Genomic DNA, 25775 nt, shown 5'->3' with positions numbered 1-25775 from the left:
TAACGATACAATTGAACAGATTTTTTTAATGCTGTATTCTCATTTTTATAACTGCCAATTTATCTGCAACTTTCAGACTAAAATTGGCAAGTCTGTAAATTTATAAATTACACGAAAATCAGTCACTTGAGAGCTGAAAATCTAAATCAATATAGTATCAGTACTGTTTTAATTTCTATAATAATACTGAAGTTATGAAAATCACCATATAAGCCATTTCAGCGAGCAACAAATCTCAGTGCCAAAAGATACTGATTACCAGGTAATAAGTTTCCTCAATTTTTGTACTGAAATCAGCAGATACTGTTTGAATACTAATAAATTATATGGTTTTGAATGAAATAAACTTAGCGATTGGATAAAATGTTTATTATTGTATCATGCAACAGGAATATTTATTTATCATAGTAATAACGATGAAAAATCGAAAAAAAAAAAATAAATAAAAAATAGTACTGTACTGATCAATTTTGATTTTCAGCTCTCAAGTGACTGTGCTGATAAGATTCTGCTAATGTCTATCCAGGTACCTGATAAAGATGACAACTACTACTACTACTACTACAGATCAAGGTACCTGATAAAGATGGCACTACTACTACAAATCAAAGTACATGATAACGATTGTGTTTACTACTGCAGATCCAAATTGAAGCAGTTTGAGTTGAATTAAAACACTGAGCATATTTATTACATTGCTACACATATATGCAATGCATTATAACAGAATACTATTATCACCCTGGAAATTCACTAAATTATATCAGTTTTAGTAATGTTTTCACAATATCATCATTTAAAACAATAATACACAAATTTCATCCCATGTCACCAAGCAAAATTTTAAAATATGGAAAAAAAAAAATAGAAACCAGTGCGAAAATAACATTTTTCAAAAGATTGTCCGATGACCCCAATTATTCTTTTTATTTAGGTATCCTGATGGTGTGAATCCCTAAAAAATCAATTTGGCTTAAAACCCCTTAAATATGTGCAAAACTCAATCATTAAAAGCAAAGCTCATGTAAAGCTCAAAATAAAAAAAAAAAACATTTAGAGACCATGTGGGATTTTTAATGTAAACAATGGGAGCTTAGTTTCTTTCAAATCTAACTGTAGTAAACAGCCGTTCATCAAGTTACGGTTAAACTGACATAGGTCACTACAAAGTCTAGAATAGAATAAATTTGACTATGAATATTACAGCAATTATTTTAGGCCACGATTACGATAATAAACTGCCTATATGTGGAGATTTCATCAAAACACATAAATAGGAAATACATTAACAAGGAGCATCATCTGACAGTGATCTAAAGGTTCCACAAACAAATTGAAAGTATTTGTGGGCTTGCATTACAACGTGCATTGTACACTATATTATATAACACAGTGACACAGAACAACCACCTACTTAAAATTTAATTCTGGCTAGTATTTTCAGCAATAAAACGCACAAAAATAAATATACATTTCCAACATTTTTGGAATCACCTACATTTCTATTGTTTTCTCTGACCAAAATACATCACTGAAAACGCATCTTTCATTTCTTAAGGCCAATATATTTCCCATATAAGAATATAACACCACAAAATAAATATTGTAGTAAAACGATTACATATTTAAAAAACAAAACAGCAAAAAATAAAATAAATACCATCCACTTCATGCAAAGGTTATCGGTAGTTCTTTCTATTGACAGTGAAGTAAGTAACTTAAATAACAACTTTGTTGTTGTTCTGAATTGGATCAGACAGCCTCTTTACCATCATACACACCAGCTTTTGCAGATCAGCTGCTCTCCTACGACCAGTTTCCAAAACCTCTTCATGATTGGCTTCAGTGTCTTCATCGTATCCCAAATTGCATTTGTTGGTAACCAAAGACATTCCAAATACCCTCAAACCACAGTGCCTAGCAACAATAACTTCAGGACAAGTACTCATTCCTGTAATTATATAAACAGCACATGTTCTAATCAAATACTACATGTACAACTATGACAAACATCAGCAGTACACAACAGTTTGTACAACTATGACAAACATCAGCAGTACACAACAGTTTGTACACTATAACAAACATCAGCAGTACACAACAGTTTGTACACTATAACAAACATCAGCAGTACACAACAGTTTGTACACTATAACAAACATCAGCAGTACACAACAGTTTGTACAACTATAACAAACATCAGCAGTACACAACAGTTTGTACAACTATAACAAACATCAGCAGTACACAACAGTTTGTACAACTATGACAAACATTAGCAGTACACAACAGTTTGTACAACTATAACAAACATCAGCAGTACACAACAGTTTGTACAACTATAACAAACATCAGCAGTACACAACAGTTTGTACAACTATGACAAACATCAGCAGTACACAACAGTTTGTACAACTATGACAAACATCAGCAGTACACAACAGTTTGTACAACTATGACAAACAGCAGTACACAACAGTTTGTACACTATAACAAACATCAGCAGTACACAACAGTTTGTACACTATAACAAACATCAGCAGTACACAACAGTTTGTACACTATAACAAACATCAGCAGTACACAACAGTTTGTACACTATAACAAACATCAGCAGTACACAACAGTTTGTACAACTATAACAAACATCAGCAGTACACAACAGTTTGTACAACTATAACAAACATCAGCAGTACACAACAGTTTGTACAACTATAACAAACATCAGCAGTACACAACAGTTTGTACAACTATAACAAACATCAGCAGTACACAACAGTTTGTACAACTATAACAAACATTAGCAGTACACAACAGTTTGTACAACTATAACAAACATCAGCAGTACACAACAGTTTGTACAACTATAACAAACATCAGCAGTACACAACAGTTTGTACAACTATAACAAACATCAGCAGTACACAACAGTTTGTACAACTATAACAAACATTAGCAGTACACAACAGTTTGTACAACTATGACAAACATCAGCAGTACACAACAGTTTGTACAACTATAACAAACATCAGCAGTACACAACAGTTTGTACAACTATAACAAACATCAGCAGTACACAACAGTTTGTACAACTATAACAAACATCAGCAGTACACAACAGTTTGTACAACTATGACAAACATCAGCAGTACACAACAGTTTGTACAACTATAACAAACATCAGCAGTACACAACAGTTTGTACAACTATGACAAACATCAGCAGTACACAACAGTTTGTACAACTATAACAAACATCAGCAGTACACAACAGTTTGTACAACTATAACAAACATCAGCAGTACACAACAGTTTGTACAACTATAACAAACATCAGCAGTACACAACAGTTTGTACAACTATAACAAACATTAGCAGTACACAACAGTTTGTACAACTATGACAAACATCAGCAGTACACAACAGTTTGTACAACTATAACAAACATCAGCAGTACACAACAGTTTGTACAACTATAACAAACATCAGCAGTACACAACAGTTTGTACAACTATAACAAACATCAGCAGTACACAACAGTTTGTACAACTATGACAAACATCAGCAGTACACAACAGTTTGTACAACTATAACAAACATCAGCAGTACACAACAGTTTGTACAACTATAACAAACATCAGCAGTACACAACAGTTTGTACAACTATAACAAACATCAGCAGTACACAACAGTTTGTACAACTATAACAAACATCAGCAGTACACAACAGTTTGTACAACTATAACAAACATCAGCAGTACACAACAGTTTGTACAACTATAACAAACATCAGCAGTACACAACAGTTTGTACACTATAACAAACATCAGCAGTACACAACAGTTTGTACAACTATAACAAACATCAGCAGTACACAACAGTTTGTACAACTATAACAAACATCAGCAGTACACAACAGTTTGTACAACTATAACAAACATCAGCAGTACACAACAGTTTGTACAACTATAACAAACATCAGCAGTACACAACAGTTTGTACACTATAACAAACATCAGCAGTACACAACAGTTTGTACAACTATAACAAACATCAGCAGTACACAACAGTTTGTACACTATAACAAACATCAGCAGTACACAACAGTTTGTACAACTATAACAAACATCAGCAGTACACAACAGTTTGTACAACTATAACAAACATCAGCAGTACACAACAGTTTGTACAACTATAACAAACATCAGCAGTACACAACAGTTTGTACAACTATAACAAACATCAGCAGTACACAACAGTTTGTACAACTATAACAAACATCAGCAGTACACAACAGTTTGTACAACTATAACAAACATCAGCAGTACACAACAGTTTGTACAACTATGACAAACATCAGCAGTACACAACAGTTTGTACAACTATAACAAACATCAGCAGTACACAACAGTTTGTACAACTATAACAAACATCAGCAGTACACAACAGTTTGTACAACTATGACAAACATTAGCAGTACACAACAGTTTGTACAACTATAACAAACATCAGCAGTACACAACAGTTTGTACACTATAACAAACATCAGCAGTACACAACAGTTTGTACAACTATAACAAACATCAGCAGTACACAACAGTTTGTACAACTATGACAAACATTAGCAGTACACAACAGTTTGTACAACTATAACAAACATCAGCAGTACACAACAGTTTGTACACTATAACAAACATCAGCAGTACACAACAGTTTGTACAACTATAACAAACATCAGCAGTACACAACAGTTTGTACAACTATGACAAACAGCAGTACACAACAGTTTGTACAACTATAACAAACATCAGCAGTACACAACAGTTTGTACAACTATAACAAACATCAGCAGTACACAACAGTTTGTACAACTATAACAAACATCAGCAGTACACAACAGTTTGTACAACTATAACAAACATCAGCAGTACACAACAGTTTGTACAACTATGACAAACAGCAGTACACAACAGTTTGTACAACTATAACAAACATCAGCAGTACACAACAGTTTGTACAACTATAACAAACATCAGCAGTACACAACAGTTTGTACAACTATAACAAACATCAGCAGTACACAACAGTTTGTACAACTATGACAAACAGCAGTACACAACAGTTTGTACAACTATGACAAACATCAGCAGTACACAACAGTTTGTACAACTATAACAAACATCAGCAGTACACAACAGTTTGTACAACTATGACAAGCATCAGCAGTACACAACAGTTTGTACAACTATAACAAACATCAGCAGTACACAACAGTTTGTACAACTATAACAAACATCAGCAGTACACAACAGTTTGTACAACTATAACAAACATCAGCAGTACACAACAGTTTGTACAACTATAACAAGCATCAGCAGTACACAACAGTTTGTACAACTATAACAAACATCAGCAGTACACAACAGTTTGTACAACTATAACAAACATCAGCAGTACACAACAGTTTGTACAACTATAACAAACATCAGCAGTACACAACAGTTTGTACAACTATAACAAACATCAGCAGTACACAACAGTTTGTACAACTATAACAAACATCAGCAGTACACAACAGTTTGTACAACTATAACAAGCATCAGCAGTACACAACAGTTTGTACAACTATAACAAACATCAGCAGTACACAACAGTTTGTACAACTATAACAAACATCAGCAGTACACAACAGTTTGTACAACTATAACAAACATCAGCAGTACACAACAGTTTGTACAACTATAACAAACATCAGCAGTACACAACAGTTTGTACAACTATAACAAACATCAGCAGTACACAACAGTTTGTACACTATAACAAACATCAGCAGTACACAACAGTTTGTACAACTATAACAAACATCAGCAGTACACAACAGTTTGTACACTATAACAAACATCAGCAGTACACAACAGTTTGTACAACTATAACAAACATCAGCAGTACACAACAGTTTGTACAACTATAACAAACATCAGCAGTACACAACAGTTTGTACAACTATAACAAACATCAGCAGTACACAACAGTTTGTACAACTATAACAAACATCAGCAGTACACAACAGTTTGTACAACTATAACAAACATCAGCAGTACACAACAGTTTGTACAACTATAACAAACATCAGCAGTACACAACAGTTTGTACAACTATAACAAACATCAGCAGTACACAACAGTTTGTACAACTATGACAAACATCAGCAGTACACAACAGTTTGTACAACTATAACAAACATCAGCAGTACACAACAGTTTGTACAACTATAACAAACATCAGCAGTACACAACAGTTTGTACAACTATAACAAACATCAGCAGTACACAACAGTTTGTACAACTATAACAAACATCAGCAGTACACAACAGTTTGTACAACTATAACAAACATCAGCAGTACACAACAGTTTGTACAACTATAACAAACATCAGCAGTACACAACAGTTTGTACAACTATAACAAACATCAGCAGTACACAACAGTTTGTACAACTATAACAAACATCAGCAGTACACAACAGTTTGTACAACTATAACAAACATCAGCAGTACACAACAGTTTGTACAACTATAACAAACATCAGCAGTACACAACAGTTTGTACAACTATAACAAACATCAGCAGTACACAACAGTTTGTACAACTATAACAAACATCAGCAGTACACAACAGTTTGTACAACTATAACAAACATCAGCAGTACACAACAGTTTGTACAACTATAACAAACATCAGCAGTACACAACAGTTTGTACACTATAACAAACATCAGCAGTACACAACAGTTTGTACACTATAACAAACATCAGCAGTACACAACAGTTTGTACACTATAACAAACATCAGCAGTACACAACAGTTTGTACAACTATAACAAACATCAGCAGTACACAACAGTTTGTACAACTATGACAAACATCAGCAGTACACAACAGTTTGTACAACTATAACAAACATCAGCAGTACACAACAGTTTGTACACTATAACAAACATCAGCAGTACACAACAGTTTGTACAACTATAACAAACATCAGCAGTACACAACAGTTTGTACAACTATAACAAACATCAGCAGTACACAACAGTTTGTACAACTATAACAAACATCAGCAGTACACAACAGTTTGTACAACTATAACAAACATCAGCAGTACACAACAGTTTGTACAACTATGACAAACATCAGCAGTACACAACAGTTTGTACAACTATAACAAACATCAGCAGTACACAACAGTTTGTACAACTATGACAAACATCAGCAGTACACAACAGTTTGTACAACTATAACAAACATCAGCAGTACACAACAGTTTGTACACTATAACAAACATCAGCAGTACACAACAGTTTGTACAACTATGACAAACATCAGCAGTACACAACAGTTTGTACAACTATAACAAACATCAGCAGTACACAACAGTTTGTACAACTATAACAAACCTCAGCAGTACACAACAGTTTGTACAACTATAACAAACATCAGCAGTACACAACAGTTTGTACAACTATAACAAACATCAGCAGTACACAACAGTTTGTACAACTATAACAAACATCAGCAGTACACAACAGTTTGTACAACTATAACAAACATCAGCAGTACACAACAGTTTGTACAACTATAACAAACATCAGCAGTACACAACAGTTTGTACAACTATAACAAACATCAGCAGTACACAACAGTTTGTACAACTATAACAAACATTAGCAGTACACAACAGTTTGTACAACTATGACAAACATTAGCAGTACACAACTATGTTATAAATATTGTATCAGTTCAATCAAATGATTGATTGATATGGCTACAGGCAGAATTGTGTCCTTGTTTTATACAATTTTTTTGTTTTTATTTTTTTTTTAAATTGGAGTCAGTGCACTTGAATTAACAAAGTGGATTACAGAAATGAACTTCCATAAAAGTGGCGATATTTGTGTATGATGAATCCTGAGTCGGTAGTTTTGGCATGTAGCCTCATGGTTTTGGTTATTATTACAAATGCACAGTGCAGACATGATTTTGTTTTTTATTTGTGGCATAGAAAAAGTCTGGTGCCAGTGCATGTGTGCGTGGATGTTTGTTATTCAGTGATTGGGCTAAATATTTGACAACATCCAATTTGATACAAAGTAGTAAATGCATGTTTGGCATATAATATTTATTCTTTTATAAACACACAAACATTTTGCTTTCGATTTTACACCCAAGACTTAGTTATCAGCTTACAATGGATCGGTCGAAATTTGGCAAATGTTTTGATGGTCATCATGGCAACGTGAGGCAACTTATTATAAAGGTTGTGAGCATTATTGAATGATTTAGTTGACCGGTTCAATTTTACACTGTGTGTATCGTAATTCGTTCTCTACAAATTTCCAGTGATTTATTCTCTGCAATTATTACTATGTATTCAAATGATTTGATACCAGAACCATGTCCTTGCTTGGAAAGCGTTAGATTAAATGCAACCTTTTCAGGGCCCTGAGTACAGCCAGTTCGGTTGGACACAATCTAGAATTAGACTGGGTATTCTGTACAGACCAAACACCACAGAGGTTGGACACAATCTAGAATTAGACTGGGTATTCTGTACAGACCAAACACCACAGAGGTTGGACACAATCTAGAATTAGACTGGGTATTCTGTACAGACCAAACACCACAGAAAATGACTGAGATCAAATTGTATGATGCCAGTGGATTGGAATTGGACTGGGTATTTTGTGCAAATGTCCCACAGCCAGATACAAAAGTCACCAAGTGCCTATCACCCACCCCAAAAAATAAGATCGGAGGAAAGCAACCTGGTTCTGGTCGGTTCCCCTGGAATAGTCGAAAAAGCAAAGGCTTATGTGGAGGAAAAATGGGTTTGAGGCTCACAAGAGGCATTGAACTCCTATACTTCACTCGCATGGTGTAACCGACACTAAAATCATTTGTCTTTATCCTTGAAGCGATGACAATCTTTTGCTGGCTGGAGCCTTTCTATAAATACTGTTTTTACCATGTTATAAGGCTGGGTAGAAATACTTGGGAAATTAAAGGCGGGAGCGAGTGGAGAGCCATGTGGTGTCCAGTGATGCTGAAGACTAGTGGTTTGTCATCAAATGTAACCTCAATTTATACCCATTTTAGCCTCTGTTTCGTATATTTTTAGAAAAAATTATGCTTACTACATAAATTGGGTGTTAACGACAGCACTTAACTTGTACTTTAAATACAAAGCTGAGAATCTTGTGTGGCCAGACACTTTTAAGTCGTTCACAAGAAATCAATACACAGGTCTGTTTTTGGCCTCGAAGCTAATTTTCAATAATACAGTCACTCTGGCACAAAGTCATCGATAATACTTGTAGAATAAATGTACCTACACAAACTATGTTTAAATCCAACGCTTTAGCTGGGTGTGACAGGAAAGTCAAATCACACTTGAATTTTATCTGGACTACATGCACGTGTTGCGCGTGTTATTGTCAACAAAGTATCAAATCAAATTTTCGAATGCCCAAAGCTCGGCCAAGCGAGTCATGGCGACACATTGCGCATAGTATCATCGAATACATGCGACAGGTTATGACGTGATTTTCAACGCCGTGGATAAGCTACGATGTAGGGCTGTCGTTTTATAGAAAGTCATGTCAAAAAAAAATTCTTATTGTTTACAAAATGACCAATTAATTTATGAAAGACTCGTGATTACTGACAGGGCACCGATCAGTTACCGAGGCTTTGTTTACCATGCATTCATTAATTACTCAAAGGTGATAAATAGTCTGTATTGGTCCTGTCAGTACGGTATTTGTCCAGTCGGTACAGTGAAGCACCGGTCGGTATGGTAAAACATGGCTGATACGGTAAAGCAATGACCGGTACAGTAAACCGAGTCAAACTCACAGGAAAGCGGCTGGGTAGTAATGATCAGTTCCTTAAGCCACATACAAATGAGAGTCAAAGCTGATAGTGTGAGTACTTACCAACAGTATCTGCACCAACCATTTGTAAGAATCTCAATTCTGCTGGAGATTCAAACGATGGACCGGAAACTGCTGCATAGACTCCTTCTCTCATTATGCTGTCCATATTGAGTTCCTTTGCCACAGTAAATGCCAACTTTCGCATTTCTTTATCATATGCATCAGATATAGAAGGAAAGCGGGGACCAAATCTGCAAAGTCAAGGGATACCAGGTTTCACGTTACTCAGAAATAAAATAATGATAGCGGCAATGTCTTTGATGAAATATAATGACATGACATAACAGTACATACATTGGTCACTGGTAGCATAGTGGTTATTGCATCAGACTCATGATCGGTAGACCCAAGTTCAAATCCTACCATAGGCTGAACGTCAAAAAGGTCGACCCCTACCCTGGGTGAGTGTGCCACAGACTCAATGGGAAGGCCAATTCCACTGGCCGAGATTCATTCACTAACAAATGCGACTTTGGGGGAACCTTGGTTAAGGTCCGCAGGTGCTTGTGTTCGACCGGGCCTGGTTGACGCCAGGATAGCGCATTACAAATTGCCATTTGACAGAGAGATGGCCACACAGCCCTGTCATGTAGTCCCAAACATGAATATGACTTCTGTGGCAAAATGCACTATGTGTCGTCACTAGCACTTGCAATTTGCACATACAAAAAATAAAAAAAAAGTCAGGAGAGACAACAGTGACACTCAATGTCCGGAACTGTCGCCTGGCACAATAAATATTTAAAAAAAAACAAAAAAAAACAGTACATAGATGAAACCTATGTCAACAAGTTCAATTATTGGCTGTCACAAATTGAGATTAGAATGATACAATTTGCAGACAGGTAACAATGGGGAAGAGTACGTACATAAATACATTTCTGAGTATGCGTATGTTGACTTGGTCATTGCATACATGTAAACTGCATAACACAAGTTTTTAATGACTGTGTCAATTATAAAATCAAAGAAAGCTTAGAGTAAACTAAAGCATAATTATGAAATATTTAAAATTTCCCCTGTGTACACTCACAAATAAACTGAACCAAGCTGTCCAAAATATGTTGAAATATTTGAGTGAGAGTAAATGTTAATTTTATTATGCCTTAGAGTTGCACTTGGTTTAGGTGCTAAGAAACCTAAAACAACAAGTCATTGTCAATGACACGTCCCCGTTCCGTTCATATTTGAGTGACATGTACATTCAAAGCAGATCATGACCGAAATGCACCTGCATATGTACAACACATTGTGCTAAATCTGAACAAAATCCATCCATGCATGACTGAGATCCGGTTCTGGAATTGTGAAAATACGTGATTTTGATGCATTTTCGGCCTTAAAATGGCCATCATTCCGCTATTGTTAAGCAGATCATGAAACAAATGCACATATCTATTTGTGACATGATGTACCATGTGTGTGTGAAGTTTGAACTTGATCAATCCAGACATGTCTTGGATACGGATCCAGAACTGAATTCTTTAAGAAAATGGCCGCCAGTCGGCCATTTCGAACTTGATCCGAAAAAAAAAAAGACGTGCATCAAGGTCCTATTATGTTTAATGTATATACCAAATTTGAACAAAATCCATCCATGCATAACTGAGATACGGGTCCGGAATGGTGAAAATGTGCGATTTCAATGCATTTTCGGCCTTAAAGCGGCCCCCATTTGGCTATCGTTAATGAGATCATGAAACAAATGCACATACATATTTGTGACATGATGTACCTTGTGTGTGTGAAGTTTGAACTTGATCAATCCAGACATGTCTCGGATACGGATCCAGAACTGAATTCTTTAAAACAAAATGGCCGCCAGTCGGCTATTTCGAACTTGATCCGGAAAAAAAAATGACGTGCATCAAGGTCCTATTATGTTTAATGTATGTACCAAATTTGAATGAAATCCGTCCATGCATAACTGAGATCTGGGTCCGGAATGGTGAAAATGTGCGATTTCAATGCATTTCCGGCCTTAAAGCGGCCCCCATTTGGCTATCGTTAATGAGATCATGAAACAAATGCACATACATATTTGTGACATGATGTACCTTGTGTGTGTGAAGTTTGAACTTGATCAATCCAGACATGTCTCGGATACGGATCCAGAACTGAATTCTTTAAAACAAAATGGCCGCCAGTCGGCTATTTCGAACTTGATCCGAAAAAAAAAATGACGTGCATCAAGGTCCTATTATGTTTAATGTATGTACCAAATTTGAATGAAATCCGTCCATGCATAACTGAGATCCGGGTTCGGAATGGTGAAAATGTGCGATTTTGATGCATTTTCGGCCTTAAAATGGCCGCTATTCGGCTATCGTTAATTGGATCATGAAAAAAATGCATGTGCATATGTCCCATATAATGTGTAATGTATGAGTGAAGTTTGAACTTAATCGGTCCATGCATGTTCGAGATACGGGTGATCACGGACGCACGGACGGACGGACGGACGGACGCACACAGGGCAAAACATAAAAATAGGCACACTGTAGTATTAGGACAAGAGTAAAAGTTATGTATTAGATTAACGGGTTGCATTAATGGGCATGACCTGAACTTGACCCCATATCTGAATGGACACATTGTGAAGCAGGATTTTAAAATACAAAAATAGCAGTTTATACAATGTATGAGCAAAGAGTTTTAGATTCTCAATTGAACAAGGATAGTAAGAATTATATTCCTAACCTTACTGGTATAATTTGTGGTTTAATCAATATATATTTTGATGAGTTGATATGTTCAAATGAGTTGACAAATTTAACATCAAAATGATATCATTTTACTTGGTGAAAATAATCGAAACAAATTGTGCTATCCATTGAATATCACAAGAGTTGCAAAGTATTATCAGCAACATAAATGTACTCTGTACAACAACAAGTAGTCCAAGTATCAAGCCAATTATATGAATATCTCAAAATAACTTAGCGGTACAGAGAAAGACATCAAAGTGATAAAGTCGGATACAGTGAATAAATATTAATAGAGATAAGTAGGATGTTATCATACGAGGTAATTTAATCTAACTTTTGAACGCTTTTGTCATTATGAGAGATAATAGGTCAGGAACAATTGGTTGGAAACTAGTACAGTTACATATCAGACTAATATATTACATCATAGCTCTAAAATAACTATTCAAAATAGCTTTCAACAATATCTCTTTATCGAAAATATTCTAATTGGCGGTAAATCTGTTTATTTTGAGGAATTTGCACAGAATGAGATAATGCTCGTCTCTGATCTTTTTGTTAATGAAGGCGTTATGCCCTGGCATACTATTGCTAGAGCTGAATACTCTTTAGTTCATAAACTAAAATGGTTAGGTTTGATTGCTGCCATTGCGAGTGATCTGAAAAATAAGAATAACGGGCCTAATGAAGTATGCTTTCAAATAACTGGAACACCAACTCCATTGGGAGATCTATCAAAGAAAAATATTAAAAATGAATTTAAAGACAGAGTCTTTGCTGCACTGGTGAGCCAAAATAAATTGGGAGATATCCTAAACTCTGGTCCATGACACTGGAAAAGGCTTTACAAATTGATGCTCAAGATGTCTATTGATAGCAAAACAAGGGAATTTCAATTTAAAACTCTCCACAACATTCTTTATACCAATAAAAAACTTTATAAGTTGAATCCACAAAAATGTTCATCCCCAATGTGCTCCATCTGTAAAAATGAAGTGAAAAGTTTAGAGCATCTATTCTATGATTGTAAATATTCTGTAGTCCTCTGGCATGAGTTAATGTTCTATTGCTATGGAATCACCACCAAGCATATATATTTTTGTAAGATGAGAGGAATCAAACCAAAATTTAAGGGTCTATATCCAACGTGTTTATCAATGTGAGAATTTTATTGCTAAACAAAATAACAAAATGGAATTCCATTTGAAAAAGTTGTCTCCAATCTTAACATTTGTTTGTTAAATATCTTTAAACAGGAATGTAATTTTTACAAGAGAAATGTAACATAACTTTATGCAGGATACCCAATAAAATATCTCTTTATCGATAGCATAGAAGAAAAGGTATTTTGTGAAGGCATTTACACACCTACAATTGGCTTGTAAGAAAAAGAAAGACGCCATGGTGCCATATTGGACTCCAACAGTTAGAAAATGACATCAGTTTCACAACATTCGGAACTATTCGATCACATTAGCTCCCAGTGACCTCAACTGATCGCTTGTAGCTTGGCAAAAGGACAGGTATAGTATGTACATAGGTAAACCTTGCTACTGATCACATCCATTCTCGTTTTTTTAACAAGTTACAACAGATTATACAAGACACTACCGGATTCTGCCGTGAATTCGCCCATCCAAAAAATCACCCTGGGCAGTTTCACGGCTGGTGGGCCCTTATTTGGGGTTCAAATTTTCAAAAAATTATCATCAAATATTTTTAGGGGGCTTATATTTTCATTGAAAAATCCACCTACGCAGATTTTCAACACCGGCAGTTGGACCACCCAAAACGAAAGAAACTATTGCAGAAGTTAATCTAAAATTGTATACATTTTTTTCCAGATGGATTAAAAAGTAGACCGCACATTTTTCTCCAAAAAAATAACATTAACGAACCTTGTGCGCCAAATACAATTATTTTTTTTCATTTTATTAGTAACGAAAGTCTATTCTAAATAAAAGAAGTTTCAAATAACAACAACACAACTGCATTACTTAGTAGCAAATGATCATGGTAGCGCAATCTGGTCATGCTCCATTTTACAATTGTTGATTATTACCTAGTAATGATTATAATAACATGCAAAACGTTGAATTGTTAAAAAATGCAAATAAATTTCAACTTATTTCATCGTAAGCGAATGATTTCGATCGCATTTTCAACACTCAATGCTGTAGAAATGAATATCCGCCATGTTTGACTCGAGATGGTGTTCTTTGACCTGACAGGTCAAATCGGTAATTAACCAATGAAAACGATGGATGATGCCAACGTGTTCAAATTACCATAGAACATTTAAATATGTTAATGTTATTGAACTCAACACGGAAGAGATTTGCCAATGTTGTTGTACGATCTTTTGGCTTGGATTTTGATGGGAAAGCGACATGATTTGCTTTTAATAAAAAAATTAGTTGTTTTCAAAACTGAGCATTTGAAGAATAATTTAACATTATTTAAAGCGATAACAGCTCATTGTCGAAACGAAGCTAACCCATTCACGCTAGTTGCCTTAAACATCAATACCGTAAAATTCCTAATTGAGGCCGTGGCTTTAATTAAAATTAATTTTATCAATGGACGAATTCAGATGCGTGAAGTCTTGGTGCGGCTTTAATTAGAGCATTCACTTCGGTAACAGTGGGAAATTTTTTCCAAAAAACAAAGGCCAGAAGGGATAATGATATGCTAATGATATGCACGACTCTCGATTGCAACTTTGTTGCGATTCTAAGCGCACTTTCGGATTTTTACGCACAGACAAACTTGTACACAAACGAAATTTCACACTGTATAACATACTGCACAATAAATAATATCTACAAATAGATTTGTATGCATTTGCAGATTACAATACTGTATACTACAATCTCTTGAATAGACTAATTCGTTAGCACTGGTATAGGTCACAACTGAGAGACAGCCGTCTGACAAAGTCGATTGAGTTTGACTACTGGCATGTTCGACTTCCGGCAGAGTGACTGTACATTCCATGTTTAATTTAGACATCGGGGAAATTAAAATAAAAAAATAAAAAAAGTCAAAAAAAAAATGTTCGCATGATAAAAAAAACAAGTCATTGTCAATGACACGTCCCCGTTCCGTTCATATTTGAGTGACATATACATTCAAAGCAGATCATGACCGAAATGCACCTGCATATGTACAACACATTGTACTAAATCTGAACAAAATCCATCCATGCATGACTGAGATCTGGTTCCGGAATTGTGAAAATACGTGATTTTAATGCATTTTCGGTCTTAAAATGGCCATCATTCAGCTATTGTTAAGCGGATCATGAAACAAATGCACATATCTATTTGTGACATGATGCACCATGTGTGTGTGAAGTTTGAACTTGATCAATCCAGACATGTCTTGGATACGGATCCAGAACTGAATTCTTTAAGAAAATGGCCGCCAGTCGGCCATTTCGAACTTGATCCGGAAAAAAAAAGACGTGCATCAAGGTCCTATTATGTTTAATGTAAGTACCAAATTTGAACGAAATCCGTCCATGCATAACTGAGATCCGGGTTCGGAATGGTGAAAATGTGCGATTTCAATGCATTTTCGGCCTTAAAGCGGCCGCCATTTGGCTATCGTTAATGGGATCATGAAACAAATGCACATACATATTTGTGACATGATGTACCTTGTGTGTGTGAAGTTTGAATTTGATCAATCCAGACATGTCTCGGATACGGATCCAGAACTGAATTCTTTAAAACAAAATGGCCGCCAGTCGGCTATTTCGAACTTGATCCGGAAAAAAAATGACGTGCATCAAGGTCCTATTATGTTTAATGTATGTACCAAATTTGAACGAAATCCGTCCATGCATAACTGAGATCCGGGTCCGGAATGGTGAAAATGTGCGATTTTGATGCATTTTCGGCCTTAAAATGGCCGCTATTCGGCTATCGTTAATCGGGTCATGAAAAAAATGCATGTGCATATGTCCCATATAATGTGTGATGTATGAGTGAAGTTTGAACATAATCGGTCCATGCATGTTCGAGATACAGGTGATCACGGACGGACGGACACACACAGGGCAAAACATAAGTCCCCGTTTTCGGACTCCGTCCGAATGGGGACTAATAAATACTCAGTATATTATTTAATGTAATATATATTTATTTTTGATAACGAAAAGTATATTCTAAAAGAAGTAAAAACAAAAACGAATGCATTGTCACACCTTGTTTTCACGCCCAATTTAATTAGCTAATATTTTACAGATTAGGAGATTTGTTCCTTTTGTTTTATCCTGGAACATTGTATTTTGTCCCATGTTTACAGGGTTTTAGTACAGAGTTTATTAGGTCACTCGATACGTATGCGAGGTTTGGATGATTGCGTATTTTATTTCATATTTCATAATCACATAGTTGTACCCAACGCGTCATCACGATAAACCGCTGGAATTCAAATTGTTGAGACTTTGTACTGCGCGCGCACAGTGGAATGCCACGAGACCGCCATTGGTAGAAACTTTCTTACCCGGGCGTCCAAGAAACATCTCAATTTCTGCCTGAATTAACTATCAAATCAGTGCCAGACCGTATTGCAGGAACCGCCGAACACCAGAGCGACTGCAAGAAACCTGATTGAACAGCTGAAGCACACCCCGAGGTGAGAGTCGCCAATGAACTTTCTACCGCCTTCCATGGAAATCGTCGCCCAGCTTCAAGTTTCACCGACATTTGCCGAGACGAACTGCTAACCATCGTGTTGCCGCAACAACGGCACCGACCAGCGTTTCGGAGAAATTGTGGCGAGTGTATTCCTGGAACTGTGGCTCATTACTGACCAACGTAGAAGATTCGCTGGAGGTTTGTACAAACTAACTGTAACTAAGATCGTGTATTCCCGCTCCATGTAGTTTGAATTCAACGATAACTGTAAACAATCGCGACCGACGAGAGTGGGTTATTTAGTATATTATATCATATGATTTTCCCCCTGTGTTACACTATCACATTGGATGAGTTTAGCATGAGTGTGGATTTATAACGTCGCATCAGGAATTGTATTGCAATTTAGTTGTTTGACTATTTTTGAATTCCACAAAACGGACAATTCCCCGCGCCGTTATAATTGGAGTGTTTGCGTTCGATTGACCTAGTATACCGATATATAGTCATCCTTTCAGTGATATATTTTACTCAGATTTATTCAGCATTTTGCTTTTATACGATTTACATGAATACTGTTGAACTGTGTTGTATTTTTATGCAGTAGATCATTTAGTCCTGTAGAGGTCAGTGACACAGTGACCTTGGATACGGTAACTAAGCAAACTGGGTGAAGTCAGTTTTACCGTGTGTCCACGTTATTACGAGTTGTTAGTGACGGAACTAGTCCTGAACTATTTTATTTCATGTTCTCCATTGTTCCTATATTGTTCAGTGGATACATACTCCATTTGACTGTTGCTATAGAGACGAATAGCATTGAATATCTGAGACGTATCAGCTGCTATAGGAATTATTATTTCATTGTGTGATTTGCTATGTGCTCATTGATGACAGTGTCAAATAACGAATAAACGACACGTCCTGACTTCTCGGGGCTTTTGGTCAATGTATTTGATGTGTCTTTGCATACTATATTTTTATAATTATTATCATTAGGATTACAGCGCCCTCTATGGTCGCAACTGTTCTCAAGTCCAGACAACAGAATTATACCGAATCAAGGAAGTACGACGATAAAGCTTATTGTTTATTTAAATCTTTTTTGTGTGCACAGTCTGAAGTGTAACACATTCTTAGTAGCAAATGATCACGGTAATGGTCATGCTGCGTTTCACACAAGTGAATAACTTGTTTTCGAAGAGTTACAATTGCTGATTATTACTCAGTAGTGATTACAATAACGTACAAAAAATAAATTCGTTTAATTGTTGTGAAAATTCAACTTAGTTTCATCGCAAGCGAATGATTTCAGTCACATATAAACACTCAATCCGATACGATATCCGCCATGTTTTAGTGACTTGAAACTGTTTTTTGACCTGATAGGTCAAGTCACTAATTAACCAATCGAAACGCTGGATGGTGCCAAGGTGATTAAATTACCATAGCTCATTTAAATATGTTAAAGTAGTTCAGCGACCTCACGGTAAACAAAACACGGAAAAGATTTACCGTTGTTGTAGTGCGATCGTTTGGTTTTGATTTTGATGGGAAAACGGCATGATTTTTTTTTTAAATCAAGAAATTAGTTGTTTTCGAAAGATAAGCTGAGCATTGAAGAAAAATTTAACACTTTTGATGATAATAACAGCTCATTGTCGAAACGCAGTTTACCCATTCACGCTACCCACAATAAACCTGTACTCTGGAATAAGCGCCAATGACTACGGAAAACCTAAATTAGACTCTAATCTAAGCGTCAGGAATCATTGAAATGTTCGAAAAATTATGCCTTAATTTAAAATTAAATGGTATATCTTTTTCTAAAATATGTGGTGGCTGTTTGGTTTGTGAAAGTTTGGGGTGCAGCTTATATTGCAGGCTTTTTCCTGGGATCAAAACTTGTCAATTTCAACATGAAACAATGTCTCAAGTTAGGGGTGCTGCTTCTATTAAAGCTGCGGCCTCAAATATGATTTTTATGGTACTCTTGAATAGGGGTCAATGACTACAGCGAAACTTTTAGGCATCAGAAAAGATTAAAATAACACCTTGAAAAAACTGTCGAAAAATCGCCCTGGGCGGTTTTTTAGTCCCATTTTCTTTTTTTAAAAACTCAAACTGTCGTTTAACGGCCCTGGGTGAATTTACGCCAGAATCCGGTATGTCTGGCAGGAGATTTAATAGTTTACCTTTCTTCATTTGGTCCACATAGTGGGTTGTTGCCAGCCAAGCCAGGAATATTTATATGATCTTTGAGGACCATAAAATCTCCAACATTGTATTTAGAGTTAATCCCGCCAGCGGCGTTTGTGACGAATACAGTATGAACACCAAGAAGTTTCATGATTCTCACAGGCATAGTTATCTGTAACAGGGAACATGAGAGAAAGAAGTTAAAACAAGCAGCCTGTCAGCTGATATAGCACAGTGGTTAGAGATGTATCGTCTGAAAGCAATATTATTCACAGTATAAAAGTTGGATTAAAAAACATTATCACAAAATGAACAAAGTAGTAAAATACCAGAGCAGCAAAGAGAATATTTGTTATTTTAACCAAAAATACCCCCCCCCCCCAGCCCCATTCTAAATACAAAGTATTTCAAAATCATGACTGATTTCACCTGGTAGATATTTGCTTGTTCCAACACTCATTCTCATTCTGACTGAATATCTATGATTTTTATTCTATGCTTCTGTCATAACCTAGTTTTTAATCACCAATATTAATTTGTGCCCTACAAAACAATATAATTAATTTGTTTCATTGTATTGAAAGGGCATACATGCGTTTACATTATCAGCCATGTTGGGAAAACAAATATTAAAGCGGACAATCAGAAATAATAATTACTCCGCTTATCTTTGTCAACAACGGGGATAAAAATAAACAACCTTCTATCGCACTTGTTCGACTTAGTGCTGAGGGTATTCAGCTCCCAAATTCATCCACCTCAAAAAATTATTTAAATGACACCATGTGAAATGATATCAATACAAATTATTATGATCTGTTGGAAAAACATATTCAAGAGCTTTATTATTATCTTTGTTTATTATCAAATTGTTTTCATTGTACACAAACTCTTGATGCAAAGCAATTTCAGCCATGATGGTTTTCTGCACAATTTGACTCAATTTGTCTTTCCTTTGATGACTAGGTTTCATCACTCAAAGGTCAAATTTGAGGCATTTTAGAAGAGATGGACTTTAAGTCGAACTAGAACCCCAAAATCAGAATCCCTCACAAAAGTGGCTTTCACTTGTGCATAAACGCTAAATCAGTGAGGTACAGTATACATTCAAAATGATGCACTTTAGTTTCACAACTTACCTTCCATAGTGGATAGCCTTCATAGAAGTGGAACCGTCCCTGCAGACACACAACAGGTTTGTCTCCAAGAATTCCAAACACAAGCCTACCAGCATGTCCTGGTACTATAATAACAAAAAATAATTTCTTTTATACCTTTGTATGTTTATGTACACTTGTGTAAGGCCAAAACAAGACTTACATTTGGTACATGCAATACAACCTGACCAATCATAACTGCACGTTAACAGATGCATGACAGTAAATCAAACAATGATGAAAGGAAACCTGCAAAGACTTATGGGTAATACCAAATGGCTTCTACATGTATAGCCAGAAAGCAATTTTATATATTTCCATAAAAACCATTAATGTATTCATAAAGTTAATGTATAGTGTCAAGTATTTACGTAACATATGCGTTTCAGATTTCAAACACTGAAACTAACATCAAAATTGTAATTATTGACAATACTTTTATTCACATGCCAAAATAAAAGTTACAAAAAAATTATTTTCTTCTACAACAAGTCAGTGTTAATGACATAGTCCCTGTCCAAAATTTTGTGATCTGACATATCAATTTGATGCTGATGAAGTCATTGAGATTAGATTGAACCCATTAATAGGAGATGGATTTGTAAAAAATTATGATTTAGTTCTTTTACATGAGAATTGGACATTGGGCATTTTGAATCAAATTACAAAAATAATGTTCATGTTGATGTGTCTATTGATATACTGTCTTAGTACAAAATTTAAACAGAAACGTTCATAGCATTCAAGAGAAAGTAGCATGGGTACCATGAAAAACAAGATGGTCGCCAGTCAGCCATATTTGTTCGAATCACAAAAGAAAAAATGACGTGCATCTACAACCCAATATGTATGATTATCATACCATCTTTGATCCAAATCGGCCAAGTCATCTTCGAGAAACTGCTGTGGACATTTTTTCTCCGATCATAAAGTAACTTGACACGCATACAAAATGTATGTAAGACATTATGTATTGTCTTCATGTAAAGTTTGAATGAAATCCGTCAATGGGTGTCCGAGATATAGCTCCGGACGAATGTACACGCGCACGGACGGAGCGAACTCAAATTAATAGTCCCCCACCTCGTCCGAATGGGGACAAAAAAATTCCTCATTGTCAGAATAACTTGGGCAGCTTGTATACTACCGTACTCGACCGCGTTAGCGCCCATGCCCGGACAAGCGCCCACCCCCCACTTTTGCGCAATTTTTATATTTGGGGTCACATTCGGCAAAGCGCCCACCCCTTTAAAATGCAACTAATTTAAAACTTGGTCTTGCGTAACGAATCTTGATAATCGTTTTTATATGATACAGCGTGGATATCGACCGCTGTGAACATGTGAATGCGTAGAACACGGTAACCGTGCGTAAACTACGCTTCAACAATGACCTGTTAATACAAGTAAAATGCTGTAAATATTTCATGCCATATTCAGTTTACCTCTCAAAAATGGCTAGTTACTAGTTTTTTGGAAAAACCATGTCGTTTATTCGCTGAAATAAATTCCAACAGATCGTACTTCGACATTGATAATTCACTTCCGCATTGCGTTACCGGAAAGTCTTCGGGAATTTCCGAAGAATTGCCTTCAGTGCAACACAGCATTCTGATTGGTAAATAACCAACTTGACCCATTAGGTCAAAGGATGCTGCTGCAGGTCAAATGCAAATGCATCATGGCGGAAAGTGATTTTCATCGAGAGTTTGCGTACGATCCAACACCTTCGTCAGTGGAGATAATATGACAATTTTGACTTCGACTGTGTTCCAACAGACTCAAATGTTTTTAATTTCATAAATTCTGGTGGTACGTAATTAATATTGTAATAAAATGTGCATATTTGTTGTGATCATTTTTGTTTCTTCCTTGTGAAAATCAATGACGACTCAACTAATTTCGTAATTTGATTTTCCCTCAAAGACGTAATCTGTCACTTGATGAATCAAATTTTTCATTTGCACTCTTTTTCGAGGGGGGTGCTCGGGTAAGCGCCCACCCCTAAAAAATCGTGATTTTTCTGAGTTGAGGCCCCTGGGCGCTAACGCGGTCGAGTACGGTAACACAAAAATATTGAAAGTGTACCAGAGACGAATTGTAGGTATATCTAGTAAGTAAACACAAAGAAACCTGAGTAGCAAGCTGACAGTAACTGAAATGTACAAGTACAATATCCTTACCAGTTGACACTGGAAAGTTAGGAATATCTTTATAATCGATGGATTCTTTGTCTTCTAGTTCATCAACTAATCCCCCTAACCCAGATCCACAAATAATACCAATGCTTGGAATATGTTTTGTTTTATTTTGTAGGAACTTGCAGACTTCCTCGTGATCTTCATATGTAAATCTGTCGAGAGGGAGAAGAAACAAAAAATCCACAATTACACAATCAAATCAGTGCTGTGATTTTGTGATGTAGTCAGATGTCTTAGACAGTAGAATCACATATGGTGTCAACCCCAAATCCCACCACAGAATGCCAAAACTTATTCCTAAAGACAAGTTTTATTGAACTCTAACCTATTCTGGTACAAATGAATAAAAAGCTAAACAGGTAATAGTCGCATGTTTTACGATGTAACAAGAACATGTCTTGATGCAACAAAAATGTTTTGTAATAATAGTTCAGCTAAGACACAAATATGTTTTGTAATAATAGTTCAGCTAAGACATAAATATGTTCTGTAATAATAGTTCAGCTAAGACATAAATATCCTACTTTATTATGGTAAACAGCTTGGGTTGAAAAGTTTAAAACTTTGGCATACAAGGAAAGTAGAGCAACTATACTACTGTGAAAAAGCAACAAAGAAACAGTTCAAAATTAGCATATATTCTATGGAGTCTCTATATACGTGTTTTTATTTATTATGTCCTCAATACAAACACTTATATGAACAATAATTTGTTTGTTTGTGTGGTGTATATCTGGTGATGTTTAAATCTTTATAATGTTAGGTAACACTGTCAATGTTCAACAGTATCAGGGATGTAGGGATACAGTTGGGGGGGGGCATTTACTTGTAATTTTCAATATAAACCCTATAGGTTTGTAGAAATTTTGCCTGTCTAAAATTTCAATCTATTTTTTGAGAACAAAACTAACATAATATGCCTAGCGGCAGTTTCCATAGACCACAATATTATTTTTAATACACTATACATCTTTTTTATCAAAATTGTTTAGATATTAAAATACATCCTTGCCAAGGGAAACAATGGCAAAATTCCCTAAAATTACAAAACAAGTCATCTTCACCCCATCTTGTACATCAATTGTCTCCAAACTGAGTATCATGACCTCATATTTTCAATTCATTTTCATCATTCTTGTAATATGATGCATCAAATACTAAAAATAAAGAAAATGACAAATAGTTTTACCTTTGAGGTAGCATTTTTAAAGGGGTAAAACCCTGAGATTGCGAGAGAGGCCTTACATATGAAGACCACCTTAATACTTCAAGTACTGTTGGAAAAATGCCAACATATGTTATAGGCTTCTTTTGATGTTTGAATAGTGTTTGTTTATACTAGTTCAATCTTAGTTCCTTATCTATCATACCAGCAAAGGGCAACCAACACTCATAAGGGCAAAGAAAAAATGGTTTTGCCTCACTTTGAAACCTGCAACTCTGACATTTTTTGGGGAATTTTGTGGACCTGTAATATTTTGTTGACCCAAATCATCCCTTATGTACAGCATGTACTTGAAAACCATATTTAACAATTGTTAACTTAACATATACATTGTTGTTGTACATGTATTACACAATCATAAGACAAACACAATTATAAAAAAGAAACAAAACCATGTCACCACATAATCTTTCAATTTTTGGGGATGAGAAGCAAGTCATTATTCTTTTATTTAGTTCATAAAAACTAAATACATTTCTCTCAGTCTATTTCCTAGTGCTACACGTACCACGAGAAACAAGTTTTGTTTACATTCCTATCACAGTGTTTGGCAAACACCGGCATGCCGCACGCAGCACTACCTGGTGATGTTTCATACGAATTGTATACATGTTGTAAATGTGGAAAAAGGTGAAGAATTACAAAACAATAAATTATACCACCACAATTCACGTCAAAACCAGTCACTACAAGAGGGGAACATTCTGTATTTTTAGAGTGAGCGCATGACACGCTCGATCATTAAAGAATGTACTACCACAGAGAGATATGTACAAAATTAGATGTAGTTCGATCTGTAAACGCCGGTTGATTTATTCCGTCCGTCGATCACCCGACGGACGAAATAACACGATCGGCAATTAATAAACGAACTACAGCGAAACCAAAGAAACTAGACAGGAAAACTAGGACGGCAACTAGGGTCAACGTGCGTCACAGTCAAGGATGGAAGAGCAGTATTGGAATAATCCATACCGGTAAAAAATGTAACACAAAAATTTCGGCAACTGTTTATTACTCACGTACATGCACGCTGTCGTGTATACAGATTGTTTTCTTTGCGGATCATTCATTGTAAGAAGTATATTGTCATTTACGCGCGGAGTTGAAGGTGAATGAAATCACAACAGTAAATCATAAACACGGCATGGGAAAGTGTGCCTTGTAAGCGGGTCGCTGAAAACAACGGCCCACCAAATCGCACGAGCTAAACTGTCGAGCGTTCCATTACGTTATATTAATCAGCAAGTGTATATATTAATGTTTCGCATAAACAAACTTACCTTGCTGCTTCTGCCATACTGTGAAATATTTCGGGGCTTCCGATCAAATTTTCGTGACCAACACTAGACAAAACGCGCGTAAATGTAATAAAACACGTGATAGACACACCTCTTAGAGACAGACACTGATAGGTTGACGTCATTCTGGGTCAAAGTTTGTAATAGTGCTTGCGATGTCAACCGTATGACAATGCGCATTGGTTCTTTACTGACATATTACAGTACTTTTGCTAACGGTTACTTCTTTAACATGGAAATGCGACGGCCCTCTAGAAAAAACTTGTTAAAACTAACTATTTTATGTTAAATGTATGAAAATCTCGCAAATATTTCAGATATACGGGGAGTTAATTGTTGATCTTTTGCG

The 25775-nt window shown here is 35.8% G+C and overlaps 1 protein-coding gene across 1 annotated transcript; it reads right to left on the bottom strand.

Annotated features, from left to right (window-relative positions):
• Positions 1–1407: 1407 nt before the first annotated feature.
• On the bottom strand, positions 1408–25529 carry LOC100368781 (purine nucleoside phosphorylase-like). Its single transcript, XM_085499992.1, has 6 exons — positions 25409–25529; positions 22883–23052; positions 20683–20786; positions 19540–19715; positions 9991–10181; positions 1408–1951 (listed from the first exon to the last, which is right to left on the bottom strand). The coding sequence occupies exons 1-6, from the start codon at positions 25423–25425 to the stop codon at positions 1719–1721; spliced, it is 891 nt and encodes a 296-aa protein (XP_085356118.1). The 5' UTR covers positions 25426–25529; the 3' UTR covers positions 1408–1718.
• Between the last annotated feature and the right edge of the window lie 246 nt (positions 25530–25775).

Source organism: Saccoglossus kowalevskii, chromosome 6 (assembly GCF_978046115.1).
Source record: "Saccoglossus kowalevskii chromosome 6, keSacKowa6.1, whole genome shotgun sequence".
Lineage (NCBI taxonomy): Eukaryota > Metazoa > Hemichordata > Enteropneusta > Harrimaniidae > Saccoglossus > Saccoglossus kowalevskii.
The sequence above is the reverse complement of the archived record's forward strand: the minus strand, read 5'-3'. Positions and strand labels throughout refer to the sequence as shown.

Bases quoted from the DNA above. Each gene is read 5' to 3' on its own strand.
- LOC100368781 (XM_085499992.1), bottom strand. The intron at 20,787-22,882 runs GTAAGGATATTG...TTGTTATTATAG, and splicing joins TAACTTTCCAGTGTCAACTG to TACCAGGACATGCTGGTAGG. The intron at 19,716-20,682 runs GTAAGTTGTGAA...TCCCTGTTACAG, and splicing joins AAGGCTATCCACTATGGAAG to ATAACTATGCCTGTGAGAAT.